A 19359-nucleotide genomic window follows, 5' to 3' on the forward strand; every position below is an offset into this window, starting at 1 on the left:
ATCCATGCACTCGGGGTGTGTGTGTGTGTGTGTGTGTGTGTGTGTGTGTGTGTGTGTGTGTGTTTTAGTAATAGAGACTGTGATAATGTGTGTTTTCGAGCTTGGAGCAAGAACCGTGACACACACACACACACACACACACACACACACACACACACACACACACACACACACACACACACACACACACACACACAAATGCACACAGACCAACATGTATCAGTGACTCACTGTCACTCCTTCTTTAGCCAGACGCTGAACAAACACTACTGAGTAAACCTCTCTTTAGCCGATGTTACATATAAAAAAAGAACAAGCCTATTTTGAGTAAAGTGTAAAACCTGCCAAGAAGTGCTTTGTATTTTAAAGAACTGTCGGTATATGAGAAAATCCCGCTGATCCCCAAAGAACTCCCCAATCACTCAGAATTGAAGCTTGTCTGCAGATGATGGGCCCCAAAAAAACAGGCATTCAAAATGTCACATTGAGCACTGGAAGCCAGTAATGTAGGTTTTTTTGTGTGTGTTTGTTAGGAGAGAGGGGGGAAAAAGAGAGAGCGGTAGAAAAGAAAAATATATAGGGAGACAGTCACAAAGGAGAATAGAGGAGCTGAGGAGATGCATGGATGAGTAACTAGAAAGGAGCCAGAAAAAAAAAACAGAGAAAAAGAACAATTGGACTTACAGACAAGAGTAATGAGTGTCAAAGCAGAAACCAAGATAAGTGAAGGCCAACACTGAGCGATTGGTTGGATAAAAAGGGATGAAACACGAGGCATGAAACAGAAGCACTATCTTGATCGCCTGGGATGTAACAGCTTCACTAGACTACACAGACTTCCTCTCCTTTTTTTTTTTTTCTTTTTTTTTTAAAACACTTTAATGGTTTCTGATGTTATTTAATGAGGGAGAACCTAAAAAACACAGCAAGGAAGCTCCTAAACAAATCCAGTGTCGTCCCTGCAGTTAATCAAGTGTGCAAGACAATGCAGTCATTATAAACAGAGATTTTGTTTCTTGTTTGTGAGGGAATATTAGTGTGGGCGTATGCCTGCGTCTTAATTGGCTCAGCAAGGGAACATTCATTAGCAGTTCTTTCAGTCTGGTCGAGCTGAAATGTGAGAACACCAGAGTTTAATTGTCTTTTTTTTTTTGTTTTGCTGTCATACAGTAAAGATGAAGGGAAGGCTGAATATGTGACAGCTCGAGGGGGCTACAGTATGTAGGTGGGCGCAACTTGTACATATGTGTTATCGGTTTGATTGCTTCGCTTCTGCCGGTTTGTAGAAACATCAGTGCAGTCTGCAGCTGTGCTCTCTCTCCCATCTCTTATCTAACCAAGGACACATCCCGGTCGTGGCCAGCGGGCAGATGAAACAGAGATTCAACTGTTACAGCAGGGTCACACAAGCACCCTAAACACTCACTGCCCCCCCCCCCCCCCAGGGACCCCACAGGCCAGATCCCGACACTACACTGAACAGACAGCATCACATGGGCTGGAGGGGGAAGAGAGGGACAAAGAATCACACCTGATGTGTGGATGTAAACCGTTACTGATAAAACAGTAAAGAGGTAGTCAAAGTGAAGATCGCTTGCTCTAACAGAAAAGGGAAAATATCCATACAACCATACGTCCATTCATCTTCTATAAAGCTGAATTAACCACGTAAAACAGATGAGGTACAACGCAGACACGTCGCCAGTCCATCCCAGGGCCTAAAGAGAGCGAGAGCAAAATGTACCGTATTTTCCTTAATTGATTTTCAAGCAATACAGAGGCTATAACGACACCCTGTCTTTATGGAGACTTCAAAATCAAGGAACATGAAATAAAAATGAATAACTTGTGTATCACTGATGTGATTCAGGCACCAACATAACATTTCATCAAAGAGCTTGAATATATGAGCCACAGAAGAAACAAAACAGCTTTTTTTTGACAAATACAGGCACAATAATAACAGTGACCTGAAGATATCGTCTTTAAAAATTTCAACTGCCTTTTCCCAGTCATTGTAACAGCAAATGATTTATTTTTATTGAAAGGAACAGCCTGAACTTACGTCTGTGTCCGGACCCTTGTCGGCCCCAGGACAGGAGAAGCCGACAAACTCATGGCACCGTTTGTGGACCACAAAACAGCAAACTGCAAGAAAAATGAGAAAAGAAAGTGATGAAAAGTTTTTCGGGAACTTGTGACCAAACATTGTGCGACGACATTGTGAACTTTATTTTCATATCTTTTCCGTTTTATGCACTTTTTCCACAAAGAAAGAGAAGGGTCAGTAGCATATGGAAGAATGTACATTAGATTAGAATCAGTGAACACCGAAATGAGTTTGGCATGCCTCTTTGTAAGGGACGCACAAACAAATGCGTACCGACAGACACAAATACACCCGTGCGCCCCCACTCGCGCCCACACACAAAAAAATGTCACCAAGCCATCTCCTGTGTTCTGTGGCCCTCGGGTCTTTACAATCTGCTGGGGTTGATGCAAATCGTATCGCCGTCTCCCACTAAAGCTTGCATCCGCCTCTACCGAAGTGTCACTCAGTGTCACACGGCTGACATGACACTTGACGCCGCACTCACGTCAGCGGCGCTGGCATTTACACTTGGACGCTGCCGCAGATCTGGAGGGAGACGCAAAAAAAACCAACAAAAAAAACCCAAAAAAACAAAAACGTGGACATCTGCGACAGCTCGCACACAAGCTGACTCCCTCTCTGACTCTCACTCTGTGTACAAAACTGTATCGGTTTTTTTTCTTCTTCCCTGCCATTATTTGAAAATCCTCATTCTTTCTTCCATTTCATTCTCACACAATCTGTCTGCATCACTCATTGTCAAGCTGCCTGCTTGTTCGTGTGCTCTTTTGTGCTCCTCCGCCGCCGTATATGTGTGGTTTTTGCCTTTAACTGTGCCAAGCCAAGTCACAGTTGCCAGACAATCCGACGGGTTAAACAAGAGTAGCGATTTGACTGAGAAGTCCCAAAAAAAAAAACAGCGGGGGGGTTTGGACTGTCCACAGAAAAGGCTGCTGACTACTACACTACTCAGCGAATTAGATGTAGTTCAGATTGGTTTTTTTTTAATTATTAGTTCGATTATTATAATAAATTCTCATAATAATTAAAGCATGTATCTCATGATGTTTGGTGTATAAAAACAAAGGCCGCTTGGTGTTTGATTGAAAATGTACATGGAGGATTTTCTCATCAGTGGATTCCTCTAACTTATTTTGTAGAAATGTGAATATTCCCAAGAATGAAATTGTCGACTGTCCATTGCCAAAGCAATAACATGAATAAATCCTAAGAAGCTAATTACACTACAACTTACACCGCGCAGTGTGTAAATCAACCGAGTGGAATATAACAACCACCCAAAAGGAGCTGGGTGACTCTCTTAAAGATTTATTCTCTTCACCTCCAGACAAAGCCGGGCCTCATTAACAAGAGTTTACATTGAAAAACGTAAGGTGGATACACACACTGCAGGAACGGAAAAAATTGGTCCACTGGTCTATAAAGTTAGTTCTGACCAGGACATTTGATACTTCATGAGAAACGTTGGTAGGAAGAAGAAAAAAAGCGCGAATGGAGGTGCCATGTGTGCTTTTCCTCACGAACCGCCATTAACCTGCACATTTTGGACCAATCACACGACTCCAGGAAAAAGTTCTGCCCAGCTGATGTGTTGAGAGAACAAGTTGTGAGAACTCACAAACCAAGGCTGTGAGAATGTTTTGTTTTCATGGTTTGTTCTCACAGACTTGGAAATTAAAACAAATCTGAACAAATCTCTTCTTGCAGATTATGTATTAAAGGGAAAAGACTCTTCACCCGACACAGGAGAGCAGTTATCCGACTGCAAAGGAGCAGTTGTCCAGATTCATCAACAAAGCTGCAGATAACACATTCTGAAAAAAAATTCATGAAATTCTAACACTTCAGCTTACCTGATAATGGCTATACCTCTGACACTACATCCCATTGCCACCCTACCACAATTTCATCATTACATGTAATCTCATGGCCTATTATAGGGCCTTCAGGCTATTATTAGTAGTGCGTCTAATCATTTATGTGAAAATTCCCCTTATAATCTCTCAAAAAGGTGAGATCCAAATCTGGTTTTTTTGGAAGCCTCTGATAGGGAATGAAACCAAAGTTAAGTTTCTAACCGTGTTCAAACGACAATTTTAGTTCTTTATATATTTAATCTGTGACTGCTGATTTTATGAGCAATCGTTTTGGCGCTGACCTCAAAATATTCAGTCCCACTTGAAACCCACCTGCAACTCACCCTGAAGTCAAAACTTTCAGTCTTCCCATCCCACATCCTGCCCACTCAGCTGCCAATGAAATTAAGAAAACATTTGCTTTCATGTACAGGATGAGTTCAAAAAATTCAATAATAAAATAAACAAACTCATGAAATCAGCTCTGCGTATTTTCAGCTTCTGCGAAACACTATTTCACTCGCAGTGGGATTATTTCAGAGTGCAATCATCAGGTTTCTTTTTTCCTCTCTGCAGCCTACTTGCAATATGTGAATCACGGGTGTAATGACGTCCGTGGTTCCTTATCTCCCTGCATCCATCAGCGGTCCTCACACCCTCACACGCCCACTCGCTCGTCACTGCCTCTTGTTCAGTGCTGATCTCAGGCCTGTTTGGGTTTCTGCTCGTGAGTCGAGCAGATCGACTTGACACTGATCCCAGTTCAGAGGTGAAGCAGGGATACTAAGCTGCGCATAGTGGAAGGGATAAATCTAGCTTTGGACCGTGTGTGTGTGTGTGTGTGTGTGTGTGTGTGTGTGTGTGTGTGTGTGTGTGTGTGCCAGGAAAGCTTACCCGTACTTACACAAGACAGAAACAGTATTTCTCTGCCACTATAATCCTTAGCATCGACTTTGATGCGCATGCACGCCCAGTGATACACACAGAAATCTGAAAGCTGTCTTAAGAAAGTAAAAGCCAAATTGCTGCAGTGGCTGAAACACAGAGGCCTTCTGGGAGCTTACGGGAGGCCACATGCACACAAATGATGAGATGGAAAGCTGCAAAGACACCTCACTTCCTTTACTTCAATACCTGTTCAGTGTGGGATGAAGTAACAAAATTAAATTTTCCCCCACTGGTGACAAAAATTTGAATTGCAACAGTGTCTTTGTGAGAATCTGCCTCCCATCAAAGTCGGACCACTGTTGGCATCACCACTCCAACACTGGGCAAACACAGGGGGAGACACCTCAAACACCCACATTCAAACCTATGGACAAACAAGTCATTATTTCGCCCTCAAATAAATGTTTCCGGACTGTGCGAGGACACCTGAGTAACTGAAGAAGGTTTAGATGGAGAGAACACGAAAGGTGCTGCCGCTTTCTGCTTTAATTCCCGTCTCCCACATCTTTCAACATCACCTGAAATATATCCGCTCAGGTTGGACTCGTCTGTTTTTGACTGTGCAATTGCATTTCCAGACTCCCGTTTTGTCTTTACCTGAGCTCATTTGTTTTTTTAAAGGTCCAAAAATCAAGTTCTTCTTGTTTGTTTTTTGTTTTTTATACATAAAATGAGCAAAATCCGTTGGCTCCTCAGAAGTCATATTAACCAAAATGGACGGAGGCGCTGCGACCTTAACCTTGAGCATTAAATTGCCACCACAGAGTCCAAGCATCTGTGGGAAATATGAAGAGATTCCCTCAAAGCTTTTCTTGCCATCTTGAATTCAGAAATAGAAGGCATTTGGTTACCATGACCTTTAATCTTGGCTTGATCGCTTCATCTTGAGTGCGAGTGAAGGAAAATATTTCAAAGGATTCTTCAGATATTGCATTTGGAATATTTTTACTGGCAATGTCATAAACCAAAACTGCCCTTCAAGGTGTATATTACGGGCCAAGTTGCAGCCAACCTGCCAGTATTGCTCTTATTTGCCAAAACCGGCAAATCACAAGCACTTCAATGGCATTTGTTAAGGATGGTTTTTAAAGCAAATCTAAAAAGAATCATGTAAGGCAAATATGTACAATCATCCACCACAAACTATAGTGCGAAATGAGAACAGGATGGCGATTGGATAAACAAACAACACATAATATATAAATATGTATGCAATGTATCATGACAAAACATAAAGAGACGGACTAACCCCTCAAACCACTATAATAAATCTCTGCTGTGGCCTTGGCACAGGGACCTCAGTGGGTAACTCAGTAGTAAAAGGTGCACTCATCTCCAGATGGTTTAGTGCTCGTCAGGGAGGCTGTGGGAAGCTGCAGGAGCAGAGGTGACACAGTGACATACTGTATTGTCAGGGATATTATGATTAATTACTCCGGGCTTTGTTTCACCAGCCTAATTGCATAAGCGCAGAGATAAGGGGCTTTGGTATTACAGAAGAGCTTACACACTATAAACTCATTCTTGAGCTTGTGTGCGTAAGGTGGATGCTGCATCACACCGTATGCTTGTATGCATAGGTTGAGTGTCTGTCTCTGCAGGTGGTGTGTCTTCACGCATCCATAACCCCATCCTCCCACTGTTCGTCCTTTCAAGTACGCTTTCAGCCCAGGCTAATCAGGGTGAAGCCAATCATCTGCCGGGCTACTGTTAATAGATTTACCAGAGAGAAGCTTGCAGTGTGGATAGAAGTCAGGATACCTGCGGCACCGCATCAAACCAATACCCATCAAATGCATTCAATCAATCTGGAACCCCGGAGTGCATCTGGACACGGAGAGACCCGAAGCTTTGATCTGAGATTCGCAGGAGGATTAGCAGGAAGCCTGTGAGATGATGAATGAACGGGCAGAGATGCACGAAAACAATCCACTTCACAGACGGATGAGTCTCTTCAAAAGTTACTTGTTAGGATTTTAATTGTTGAACTACTGCTGGGGTGATTTTGTGTAAAGCTCTAACATTGAGCTTTGCAGCATGTTACTTTTTGAATGATGCACAAATAATTCATGACATCCCACTCGCACAAAGAGAATTTCACAACCAGGCAGGTGATGGTGTGAAACACTCGTTTTCCTCCCCTCCAATGTAGTCTTTCTGTAGCCGATTTTCTGTCATTAACTGCAAGAAAAATGGCAGAGGAGAGGAGAGGGGAGGGGAGGGAGGTGTATTGTCCTCTCTAGGTTATTTTTAGGTTCAATTCTGGCCAGGGCTGGAACAGAGTGTACTCAACCTCCCAGGTGGAGAAGTGAAGGAAGACATTTTCCCTATGTTGCTCCATACCCGGCCAGTGGACGCCGTGAATGCATAGGTGACGTGCGTTGATGCACACATTCTTGTGCAAACACAGGAGCAATGCAGGCCCGCGTGCAGGTGAGGCATCAGTGAATGATGACTGGAAAGCCATTCCGGCCGTGAGCTTTTGAAGTGGAAAAAGCTGGACCGCGGAGAGAATCAAACAATGGGCAGGTAGAAGAGCCGTGTCCTGCTGAGAGCCATGTTTCCAGCCTGTGTCAAGTTCTCGTCAAAATTTGATGGAGTTCAGAGGTCAAAGGGAAACAATATCCATCTGTTGTTTACTATCCTGATCACTTCCACCAGCCTTCTGCTCTTACACTGGAACGTACATGATTTCTGAGTCTGACTGATTCCCACATAACATCAACAGATGATACTAGAAAATACAGGATTACTCGTCAAACTGAACAAAATCAATTTACTTCCATAGTGAAACAGATGAATTCAGAAGATTTGTTTTTTTTTTTATCTTCCCTACACACAATTCCACATGTTTTACATTTTTCATGAACTCTACTTTCAGATTGCGACCTCTGAACTTCTGCCACTGCAGAGACTGACAGATCAGAAAGTCCTGTTGCCTCAGGTCACGTGACCCACAAGCAGCAAATATCTCTTGAGAATGATGGAGATGGACGGCCAGGAGCCACAGCGGACTAACACAGTGACAGCGAAGACAGTCACAGACGATTCATCTGCAGTGGCCTTTTCAAATGGACTCGGTGAGGATGATTTTTCACTTATTTCACATCATTTCGCAGCCTTCTTCCAGAGAAAAATGCTCCGTTTTATTCCCCGCAGATATCTAATATGCTTTTACATTCTTTTCCCTACTTCCCAGTGGGCAATTGCAGATGCCAATAAATGTGCATATTTTCATCCATCCATCCATCTTCTATAAATTTGGGTCATGGGAAGCTGGCGCCAATCCCAGCTCACATTAAGCAAAGGGCAGGACACATCCTGGATCGGCCACCTGTCTATCAGAGAGCCATCGCAGAAAGACAAGCCATCATCCACCAACACAGTCACACCTACAGACAATTTAAAGTCAGCAGTTAACCTAACGACCTACCATTAATATCTTGTGGGAGGAAAGACTCAAAGACAACGCAGTCACACGGAGAATATACTAATATACTGATGAGGCTGTTCATTGAATCAAAACTGGACCTTCTTGGACCATATTACCACTGAAGAGGGATGCAAATTTAAACAGAAATCCGCTTGCCGAAGCACAAATTGAATGCAGTTATATTTAACCACAGATCGATATTAGAAAATTGGTTAAAGTGAGATTATTTACAACATGAATTCAAGTTAAAGGAATTTTTTCCATCAAACAAACTTATTCCACCAAAATAGGCTTGAATTCAACTTTTGTGTAGATGACTTTTCCATAATTGACACTGTTGAAAAGCCAGTATTATCTTATTTATAACATTAGAATAACACTGTTGTGTGCGTGTGTGTGTGTGTGTGTGTGTGTGTTCATGCACTCTAACTTTATAACTTTTTTGGGTATTTTGAATGCAGCTATATTCTTTCTCTATATTTCACACTGCAGTCCTTGCAAAAGCTTATTTAATCTTGAATAAATGTTGTTTTTTTAAAAAATAAAAAAATGAAACAAGAAATAGGAATAGAAAAACTCAAAAAGCCTGGAAAAGCTTTTTCAATCCAGACAGGTCACCTTCAAATCCTAGCATGCACAAAAAAAAAAAAACGTCCAAAAACGATACAGGCGTTCAGAGTTAGAAGCTGCAGCGATGCTCCAGCGACAAAGTAGCAGGAGAGATTGCCTTAGTACACCACAGTGCAAGTCTCTGTCCTTTTACCACCCCCTTCGGGAGCGGATGTATGTGCGATATATACTGGCAGGCAGCATTTATCCTGCTGAGGGAGGAAATGAACAGAGCGGCAGCAACAATAAAGGCCTGGAAACTCAATTTCAGCGCATGCATTGGATTATGCATGTTATAGGCACGTAAGGACAGAGACAGGACACTGAGGACACAAACAGAGTTCGGAGTGAATGGAGGACCTTGGAAGGAACAAAAAGTCATTCACAAAGGCCACCGATGGACGAAAGGGCAAAAGTAGAGATGAATGGGGAAATAATGAAGCTGAATTTATGATAAGAGATACCACCTAATTGATTTTTTTCTAAACGTCTTCAAATTAGTCAATGTTGCCTGGAACCCGTTCTTACAAATATCTCCATCCAAGCTGCTTTATGAATATGCATTCATGACTTTTAAGACACTGTGTGCATATGAGAGCAATTACCACTTGTCAGCAGGGAACATTTTGGGGAAAAAAAACCAAAAACCACCACAGGCGACGTTCAGCAGTCGTGACGCTGCTCAGATAACAGGCGTGTGACAATCTCTCTGACCTGCTGCATGTTCAAGGACAAGGAGAAGAATCCAATTATACTACCCTTTAGAAATGTTAAAAGCCTGAAACAAAACTAAAACTATATATCTGAAATAAGAGCAGACAAGCAAAGAATAAAGAAGGTAAATGACTAAAATCTAATCAAATGTCATCAAGTGACACCAAATGCAGGAGATAACATCTCTCATATTGTTATCTGTACATCCCTCAACAATGGCGGCCTCCGGGGTGTCATGACTCCTAATCTATAGTCTTCGGGCAGCTACTTGGTAGTTCCAACTTCGTCTGTCCATACGAAATGTCGGTGTTCTCCCATTGTTTATGTTTAAATCATATTGTTCTTTGCACATGTGTGGTTTCAACTTGTGCCCTGGCGTGTACAGTGTTTCTGCTGTTTCCGTGGAAACGGATGTCATTTTCAAAACATTAAAGTGTACACTCAAATCTGTTGCGAAAACTAAAAACGTAAAAAAATATGCATTTTCACGTAAAACGATGTGTAAACAGGCCCTTAGCCTTTTCTTTTTGTGTATTTTGTAAAATAGCCAACAGCTAATTTAAAAGTACTAATAAATACTTTTGTTCACTACAAAAATTAATTAATTAATTTAAAAAAAGCCCAGTTTCAGCTGGCTGTTTCTGCTCCTTGAGACACCGACTTCAAATACTTCTAAACAAAGCCATGAATAGAGCTCCTCATATTGCTCCAGATTTGCTTAGTTGTCAGTGGTATCTGTTTTATTTTCAGCCCTGTTAGTTTTCCCTGTCACAGCAATCACAGTCAATAGGTGCCTTATCTCGGTGGTGAAATCTTGCCCTCGTGGCTGTTCTATTTAATTATGTCTTTTATGTGCGCTTGTGTTTTGACATCTGTTGTGCATGAAATGCATTGATGGATGTCTTTCCTGTGGGTTGCTGTCCCATCTATTTAGGCTGAAGGCTGCTAGGAGGACAATGTAAAATAAATAAATAAATAAATAAAATGAACAAACAACAAAGTACAACACAACCTGTTTTTGAAATGATGAGGGTCAAGGTGTAAGGATATTTGTGTTCAAATTTAGAGAGAAAAGCAAACGCTGAAGCACACACGCAAATAAGGTATTGAAACATTTGGTCAGAATCCATCTGCAGTTTGTGTGGAAGTAATATGTTGTGTTTTCACTCCAGCAGTCTCAAAGCACTTCACACTATTAGTCACATTCACCCAGTCACGCACAAGCTCACAGAACCAACAGCAACAGCTGCCATGCAGGACGCTTGGCCTCCATCGGGAGCAATTTAGGGTCTGTCGTCTTGTTCAAGGACGCTCAGCGTATCGACAGAGGGGTTGAATCGGCGACTTATTGACAACTTGTTCTTACCAATTCATTCACAGCCGCCCAGAGTTGCAAGACACTCACTGGAAATTCACGAGTTGAAATTACACATTTTTGATGATTGCCGTGTAACAGACGCGCAAATAGATTATCTCCACCGTCCAGCAATCATACAGTCATTACACCTCTGCCAGTGAGGACTTAAAAGAAGGGAAGGAGCTGCTTGATGAGGAGCACGTTATTATGCTGAAGGATCATTTCACACACCTTCTAATTCATATGTTGACAAGGACTCAGGATGGGTTTGAGCAAGGGTCTTGGATGTTACCATAGTTACAGACTTGTGATTTTCCCATTTGTCTATGTAAAATTACAATTTGTGCTACCACGACAGATTTAACAACATGTATTATCAATTTTAATGAACACATATAAAGCATACACTTGCACAAATGCAAACTTCCGACAGCACTAATAGTGTTTGTGCTTAAAAAAAAAAAAAAAAAAAAGGCCACAGGGAGACCAGATCAATTATTCCAAACTACAGGTGGGAGTGTTTGGCTGCCAGACATCTCTGAGTCACACAGGGGAAATAGTGATACCACCTCATGAATTAAATATGAACCCTGAACACACAAATACACACATTTACACGTTCGCGCACACACACACAGAAAAGCATATATGCACGGCCGTTCCTGCACACACGTTGTGTTTGCACACTGACTCATACACATAAATACAAAAACCAAAAAAATGCTGACGCTTTTGCAGTTTCACACACAGACATGAAAATACAAATATAAAGACGCACATTCTAACACCAACGCTCCTTTATCTCTGTCAGACAAGACACACACTAATAAGTATACACACGGTGTATACTTACGTCTGGTTCTCTTGTCTCCTTGACTTCTCAGTTACACCCTCATATACATACAGTATAAACACGTGCATGTGCACATGCACACACACACGCACACACACACGATAGTGATGTGATGAGTCTGAGGAGCTGTCAGGCCGATGAGGCTGACATAACCCAAATGAACTATATAATAGACAAACTGTTAGTGGGAGGTATGAGTGTGCAAACACATGTAAAATTAATCTGAAAATGGATCCACACTCTAAGACACTGAGCCGCCAGAGGCTACGGCTTTCTTTACCATGACTGGCTTCTGTGTGTAGGCCGTGCACATGCGGCCAGGCAAAAAGGCAAAAGTCATGACCAAGTCCAATTCTGGTGCCCGGGGACAGGCTGATACCACACATCAACATCAGAACATCTTCCACTCCTCCGGCACTGCGTGTCCTCCACTAATTTGTTTGGGACCAGCGAAGTCAAGGCTAAATCTGTCTCGGGACATTTTGGAACACAAATAACACACATCTTCTTTTTTTTTCTTTTTTTTTTTCTTCCCTCTCATTTCAGTCGGTTTTCATAAATCCTCTCCGAGATTGACTCATGTTTTTCATTCAAATACAAAGATAGAGAATGGCTAGGAGGACATCGTTCAATTCAAAACATTTATTAATGTGACAGAAAAAAAAACCCAACACTATTTAGACTATTCAGTGGGAAGACACATTTAACTATCAGATGGGTACACTCTTTGTCACTCACCGTTAACTATGCATTATATCAGAGTGAAACAGCTGTGCCGAGTTCTTCGAGGTTGGCCACAGGTTATGTGGAGCTCCGGGCAGACACACCGCCTCGGGGCTGTAATGCCAGCTGATGCAACTGACAAAATATGGCAACTAAGCAGGTTGGTGCATTCGGTCCTTAGATGTGTTATCGCTGCTTTTGACCTCCGTCACGCTTTGCACGGATTCACATACTCTTTACTTTAAAGCAATGAAAAGAAATGTTTTTTTCCTTACCTCTCCTACTGCATTAATTTTTTTAAATGTTCCTTTTAGCCAAGCCATATCAAAAAGCTTCAAAATCCACTGCAGCCTTTCTTTGACACGGGCGACATTCAACACGATTAAAGTTCCCAGAAGCTGTGCACAACAAAGTTTTTCTCCATCAAAATGAGGTGAAAACGTGCAGATTGTGTTTTTCTTGTTCTTATTTTCAGTCTTATTGAAAAGACTGTGGCACGTTTACAATTAATGGTAAACAGACTTACAGTGCGTTTTTTGCTCAACACAATTTGCATGATCAGTCACATTCACACATTCCTTCACACAATCACACAGCCGTGGTAACGGCTGCTGTGCAAGCTGCTCGCAAGATTGGGGGGGATATCTGGGTGCGGTGCCTTGGGGAAGGACAGTTTGACACATGGAGAGGGCGAGATGGGGGATTGAGTCAAATCAAACATCTAATTTAAAACGCTTACTTCGGTTACATTACAAAATATTTAGTCGGTGGGATGCGTGTCATGTGCACTGAAACATGTTGATTGAACAGCTCCGCTCCTGGAATAAAAATAGTTTATGCTCTTGTACTTGAGCGTTACAGCCGGTAGTTGTTTTCACGGAGAAATATCAAAGCTCCCCTGCTGATCAGAGGCTACCTCATCCGATCTTGTGATGCACAAACATCGGCTGACTCAAATACGCTCTGGAAGCAGCAGAATGCCACGAGACGTCAGCTTCAATAACAACTATACCTGACGGTGCTTCGGTGAAGAAGCATGAATCATGGTGAAATTTATGTGTGACTCACATTTCTCCCACTTGTGATGGGAGACTGGAGTCAGATGAGCAATCACAATGCCTAAATTAAGATCAATCATCCTGGCCTTTAGCGGGCATGAAACACCAGGTAGTAAATTATGAATAACAAATTTATTTGACAGCAAATTAGCCAATGTAGACTCCTCGGTAAGACACATCCGAGACTCATATGGCCAAATGAGTGTTTGAGGTGTGAATAGTCCATTGTGAAAGTAGTTAACTTGGGAAATTTGTAACTAATGTGAAATATGAACAAAGTAGTAAAAAGGAAACCAAATGTTGAGAAAGAAAAATTGTAACTTACAACAAACAAAAAAAGATGCTCTGAGTTAATGCCAATTGGGTTTGTGTAATCTTTTTTTTCTGTGAGTCAGTGAAACACAGAGGGGTTGGGTCAGCTGGGGCCAATTTACAACACGGCAAGTAGACAAGAGCTGACTGGACAGCTCACATGCGAGGTCTGCGCTCCGCTACAACAAACACACACGACGCGACACAACACACACTTACATACACTGATGTGCTCGGCTTCATTACAAACTCCGTGTAAACGTTAATCCACGCTGATGCAAATGTACATGCGAACTCTCAGTTACAGACTCATCAAAGACACAGAGAACACACACATGCACACACACAGGCGTAGCGTCTCATTGTCCGTTCCACTCTTTAAGACGTGTATTTCTCCACCACAAAAAGTGCCGAGCCCCAGAGAACCACAGTCATGCCATATTGAGGTCAAGGGTTTTGAGCCAAGAAAACCTGGCCAGTGTGTGTAAAGAAACAGTCGGTCAGTAAACTGCAGTGTTGCTTCAGCCCCCTTCTTGCTGATTATTAGCACTCAGCTGAGAAAGGGGGCATGACTCTGCTCATCACTAGGCGCCTCTGTGCTTGGCTAATTGGCCTAGTTAATCCACACTCCAGCATCCAAGCCTGTGTAGAGCGATTAGTCAGCCTGTCGAGTGCGTGGCTCATACCATTTGGAGCTGAATAAGGGAGTGAAAAACGAAAGGCAGCAGCTGTGGTGAAATGGCATTCTGTGCTATCTGCAAGATGGTTTCAATTAGCACCTGCTACCTCCCACGCCACCCATGCAATCGTCTTCTTTTAAAAAAACCTTTTTTTGGGGGGGGGGGGGTTCTTTTTCATACAACTATGACACCGATGACTTTTTCCACCCTGGCAGCAGCTTTCCCTAAAGTCCTCTCAGAAGCAGTCAGGTCAGTCTAAACATTGTACAACATTGTGAGCAGAGATGGCCTAGATTGAGAAGCAGACTTGGGATCCGAATGTCGCTGGTTCGATTCCCACAGCCGACTGTCAGTTCCTGAGCAAGACTTTGACCTACATCAGCTCCCCAATGTAGCTCCTAGTAATACTAGGGTGCGGCGGTTTAAAAATTTTAAAGAAATCTTTTGTCAATTTATCAGTTTTAACAATTTTAACGTGTGGAAGAATCAAAGCCACAACAGCCTGGCACCTCCTCACCCTGCTGTGGGGTGACATCCCATTCTTCAACAGGGATTTGTCACAAGTCAGCCATAGTGATTGCTTTGGACATTCAGGAAATTAATGAATGAAGTGTTCAATGGAGTTGATGTCAGGACTGCTGGCACTGCTGTTCCATCCTCTATAAACCCCACTCTGTGAGGGTCAGCATTGTCTACTTGGATGATAGAGTTTGGTCTCAAACTGAGGAACTATGGGATTGTCACTGGAAGCACAATTTCCTCTTAATGTCGCTGTACAATGAGATTTCCACACAACAAGATTCCTTTTTTTCCAGTGAGGGAGATGCAACACCACACAGTCGAAAAAGATGTGACCGCATCAATGCAGCAATCAGCAGAACATTCCCTTCATCTTCTCCACACTTTAACCCACTAATACTGCACCCGGGGGGTGGTCACTGCTCAAAACAAGAGTCAATAGCAACAGAAGAGAAAACCCATTTATCGCTGACAGGGAAGCGATGGTGAATCTTTCAAGGAAGAAACCGACATTCTCCTCAACCCACAAGTACATGTTCCTCACAAATGTGGCCCCAGTTGAAAGGTACATAGTGTTTATAATGGTATATGGTTTACCAAACACTTTTTTCCTCATTTGCTGTGCATTGTTTATATAGCAATATTGATCCATGCATGAGCATATGCACGCACAATTTGTGCGAGTGATTTTGTGTTTCTGAAGTAGAAAGAGAAACCAAGCAAAGATCTGCAAGGAAGGAGAGCAACTTCTGCCAACTGCATACATCTTTTCGGCACTCCTGCTCTCTCTTGCACTAAATAACTCATGACCTTTTACTGGGGAGATAGGACTATAAGCCAGTGAAACTTGGAAATGCATGAGGAACTGAATTCAAAACCTATAGGCAGCCTCTCTTTTAACAGAATGCACCTTGGAAGGTGTCTCCCTTTTAGCGTGTCACTCAGGTTGAATGAATAATTTGATGGTATATGCATTCCTAAATTTAGAACGATCTCATATATAGTGCCTTTTGTTTTCAGCTTCTCAATAACTTTGAGAAAACAATCCACTAGCTGATATTGACTGTCTGTGAAAGCAGCCATTATTGAGCCAGATAGAGCTGATACCGGCTCCAGGCTTAGCCCACCAATTGTTTAAATTTTGTCTTTATTTTGCTTTCACGTATATGCTATATTAAGTCGAGGTTGTTAATTTAGAGATAGTACATACATGTCATGTATATATATATATTGAGGTATAATGCAGATTAAAGACATTAAGCTGTTAGATAATGGTTCTTTCAACACTGTTCTTGGTATGTGTATAGCATCTACTGGCATCAATTGGAACACGTAGACCCGGCTGGATCAGGACCAGGACCGGTTTGAGGCAGGTTGGTTATAGCAGGAGTTAAGAGATTGATGTAACATAAGGCCCAGCACAGGCTGTTTTACAGCTGTTGTAACATCAGCCAAATGATTTAAACACACTTTTCTTCCTAACGATTTGCCTGATGCATGAAGGATTCAGTGTGAATCGATTTCTTCAGAGCTTTCATGTCATTTTAAGCAAAAATAAACTATTTCAAACATTTATTTATTTATTTTTTTTGGTGCTACAGCCAAGTAATAAAAAAAAATTCCTCTTCAGGAAGACAGAATTGGGACAATAAAACCCTGGAGTTTGTCGGACAAGTGGTTTTGAGCCTCACACCCTTCTCTTCTTTGTAACTGCTCTCTTCTGGGGGGCAATCCAGCCCATCGAATGTGGTTAACCCTCACTGTCAGACACAATTACGCCTCTCTCTCTCTCGCCCTCTCTCTCTCTCTCTCTCTCTCTCTCTCTCGCCCTCTCTCTCTCTCTCTCGCCCTCTGTGGCTCCAGGTGAAGAGCTGCTCTTTTTCCTAATTTTTTCTCTCAAATGCTTCCACCGCCACTGTTCCAGCGGGATGTGCAGTGTCGGGCCAGGATCAAAGGACTGTTGACACAGTCTGTACTGACTTGTCAAGGCTCCAGTCTGACATTCACTTTGCATCACAGAGCCTGCCAGTGTGTCGCAGTGACGACGCGCTTCTGTAATATCTGCTACATGGAGAGAGACAACATTGTTTGTTTTGAAAGGAACGGCCGGCCTTCACTATATACCGTGTGTGTGTGTATAGTATGTGAGTAGGTGTGAGCAGCCCTGCTGTTTGTTGTCAGGTGGAGTTTGGTTGACGTATGGCTTACTCTTTCAGACAAGACATGTTGCTTTTGCAGCAGCGACAGCAAAATCTATGAAGACTCAAACGGCACACATGTACATGGAGGGTTGCAAGATCCCGTGTTTATGAAGAACAAAGAGGCACAAGGGGAATTTAAAGACAATGAGAATTGGGAAAAAAAATATTAACCAATGAGTTCATCTGTGACTCAAGTGTTCACATTATCGGACCATTTTGGAACCAACATATAACATGTGCTTCCATCTCTCTGCTTGCTCTTTAGGATTTCTTTGAGTCTTTGATGATGTAATGATGGCAGTATGCCTGTTTGAATCTTAAAAACTCCACAGTACCTTTCATAATATCTTATTTCATCATTCAACCAGCTTGTATACACTTTGCATCCAGACTAGGGCTGCAGGTGTTTGAGCCAGGCCCGGGGAAACGCAGCGTATTCACCGTACAGGTATTTTAACAAGGCGCTTGATGCCTATTTTTCAGGATAAGGATGGATAGATGGGCGGACAAACAGATGGATGACCTTTTTACTCTCAGGATATAGTTCAACAACAACAGTCCTGGTGATCTGAAAATGGTGAGTCACCATATTCCCATTTTTATAAGGTAACTATTAACTAGAAATAAATAAAAATCCCCCATACCCCACACACATCATTCCCGTACTGAAGGGCAGCATAAATAACTCCACCTCTGTTGATTTAATCCATTGAGTACAAGAAGGCAGTTAGTTTCAGGTGAGAAATCTGTATTTTGTTCACTTGTGAAATAAATAATGAAATACTAAACTACACACACTCTGAGACATAAACAGAAAGCACCAAAGTGAAGTAACAGTGTCCCTTGTAATCTCATAAAACCCTGAGATGAGGGTTGCACAGACTTCAGATCAAAGGATAAAATTCCTTCCATTCTACCGCGCGGATGCCAGAAAAAACATGGTTCTCCCCTGTGGTTCCTGCCGCTATATTTGCCCTGAGCGGAGCAGAGGGGCTGGGAAAGATGGGGAGGAGACACAACAGTGACACCCTCAATTAGGAGTCGGAGTTGACAGCCTCCCTGTGCTCCCTGCCCTCCTGGTCCACAGGAGAGCACGGGGTAAGAATACTTTGGAGGAGGTACCGATGTAATTCACGCACAAGAGGAAGAGTTTTGTGTGAATTCTACTGGTATTTACGTGTCCAACACTTTGTGTGAAAGAGTTTACGATGACTGGCAAATGAACTTTGAAATAGCCTTCAGCACATTACCAGCCTGTCATAGCACTTGGTGTGTAGGTGTCTGCTTGTTAAAGCACTTTATTGTAAGTGGGTTCAATTTCCTTCAGTATTTGCCAACAATCTTTTCTGCATGTAGATTTGTCAGTTATCCATCTTACTTAGGATCAGAGTGCAAGATCAGTTGGCACCGATCACGGAAACCTGCATATTTTACTTCATGTAACTTGAAATCAGTGTAACTATTGATTTCCCAGTAACAATCGACCAGGTGCAAGATAGATAAGAAAGTAAAGAAGACTACACCTCCCACATTGTCAACAAACCGTAAAATGTGCTCAGACTTGCAATTTAATGAAGAAATACCTGATGTCCAAGACCAGCTGCACATGGTACATTGTCCACAGCATTGCTTTACAGCAAGTATTAAAGTCTGAAAAAGGGCAACAAATATCCACCACTGTAGAGGATCTCGCTAAAATGTGAACTCCATCTGAAGGCAACCATAACAACAATAAATACCCGGGATTCTGGCAACAATATTTCGGAGCAGTGTTTTGAAATTGAATATAAACTGAATGACCAAATTAGCAGCTGTTTCCATAAGAAGCATTCTGAATACTATCATATCCACGACAGTGAAGTGATCAAATAACACATTTTTCAAGTGGCAGTGTTTTAAAATAAGAATAATAAGAATAAGAATACTGATGGAATTTTTGTCAATTCCTGAAATTTCCCAAAACCTAAATTACATTTGTACTGA

At 42.2% G+C, this 19359-nt stretch overlaps 1 protein-coding gene across 2 annotated transcripts in view; it reads right to left on the reverse strand.

Moving 5' to 3' along the window:
* prkcab (protein kinase C, alpha, b) overlaps positions 1-19359 on the reverse strand; it is a 99996-nt gene that overhangs the window by 66722 nt on the left and 13915 nt on the right. For both annotated transcript variants that reach the window (XM_080488159.1, XM_080488158.1), the window contains exon 3: positions 2066-2148. In XM_080488159.1, coding sequence (XP_080344285.1) covers positions 2066-2148 — 83 coding nt within the window. The remainder of the gene's footprint in view (positions 1-2065; positions 2149-19359) is intronic.

Source organism: Lipophrys pholis (assembly GCF_963383615.2).
Source record: "Lipophrys pholis genome assembly, chromosome: 19".
Classification (NCBI taxonomy): domain Eukaryota; kingdom Metazoa; phylum Chordata; class Actinopteri; order Blenniiformes; family Blenniidae; genus Lipophrys; species Lipophrys pholis.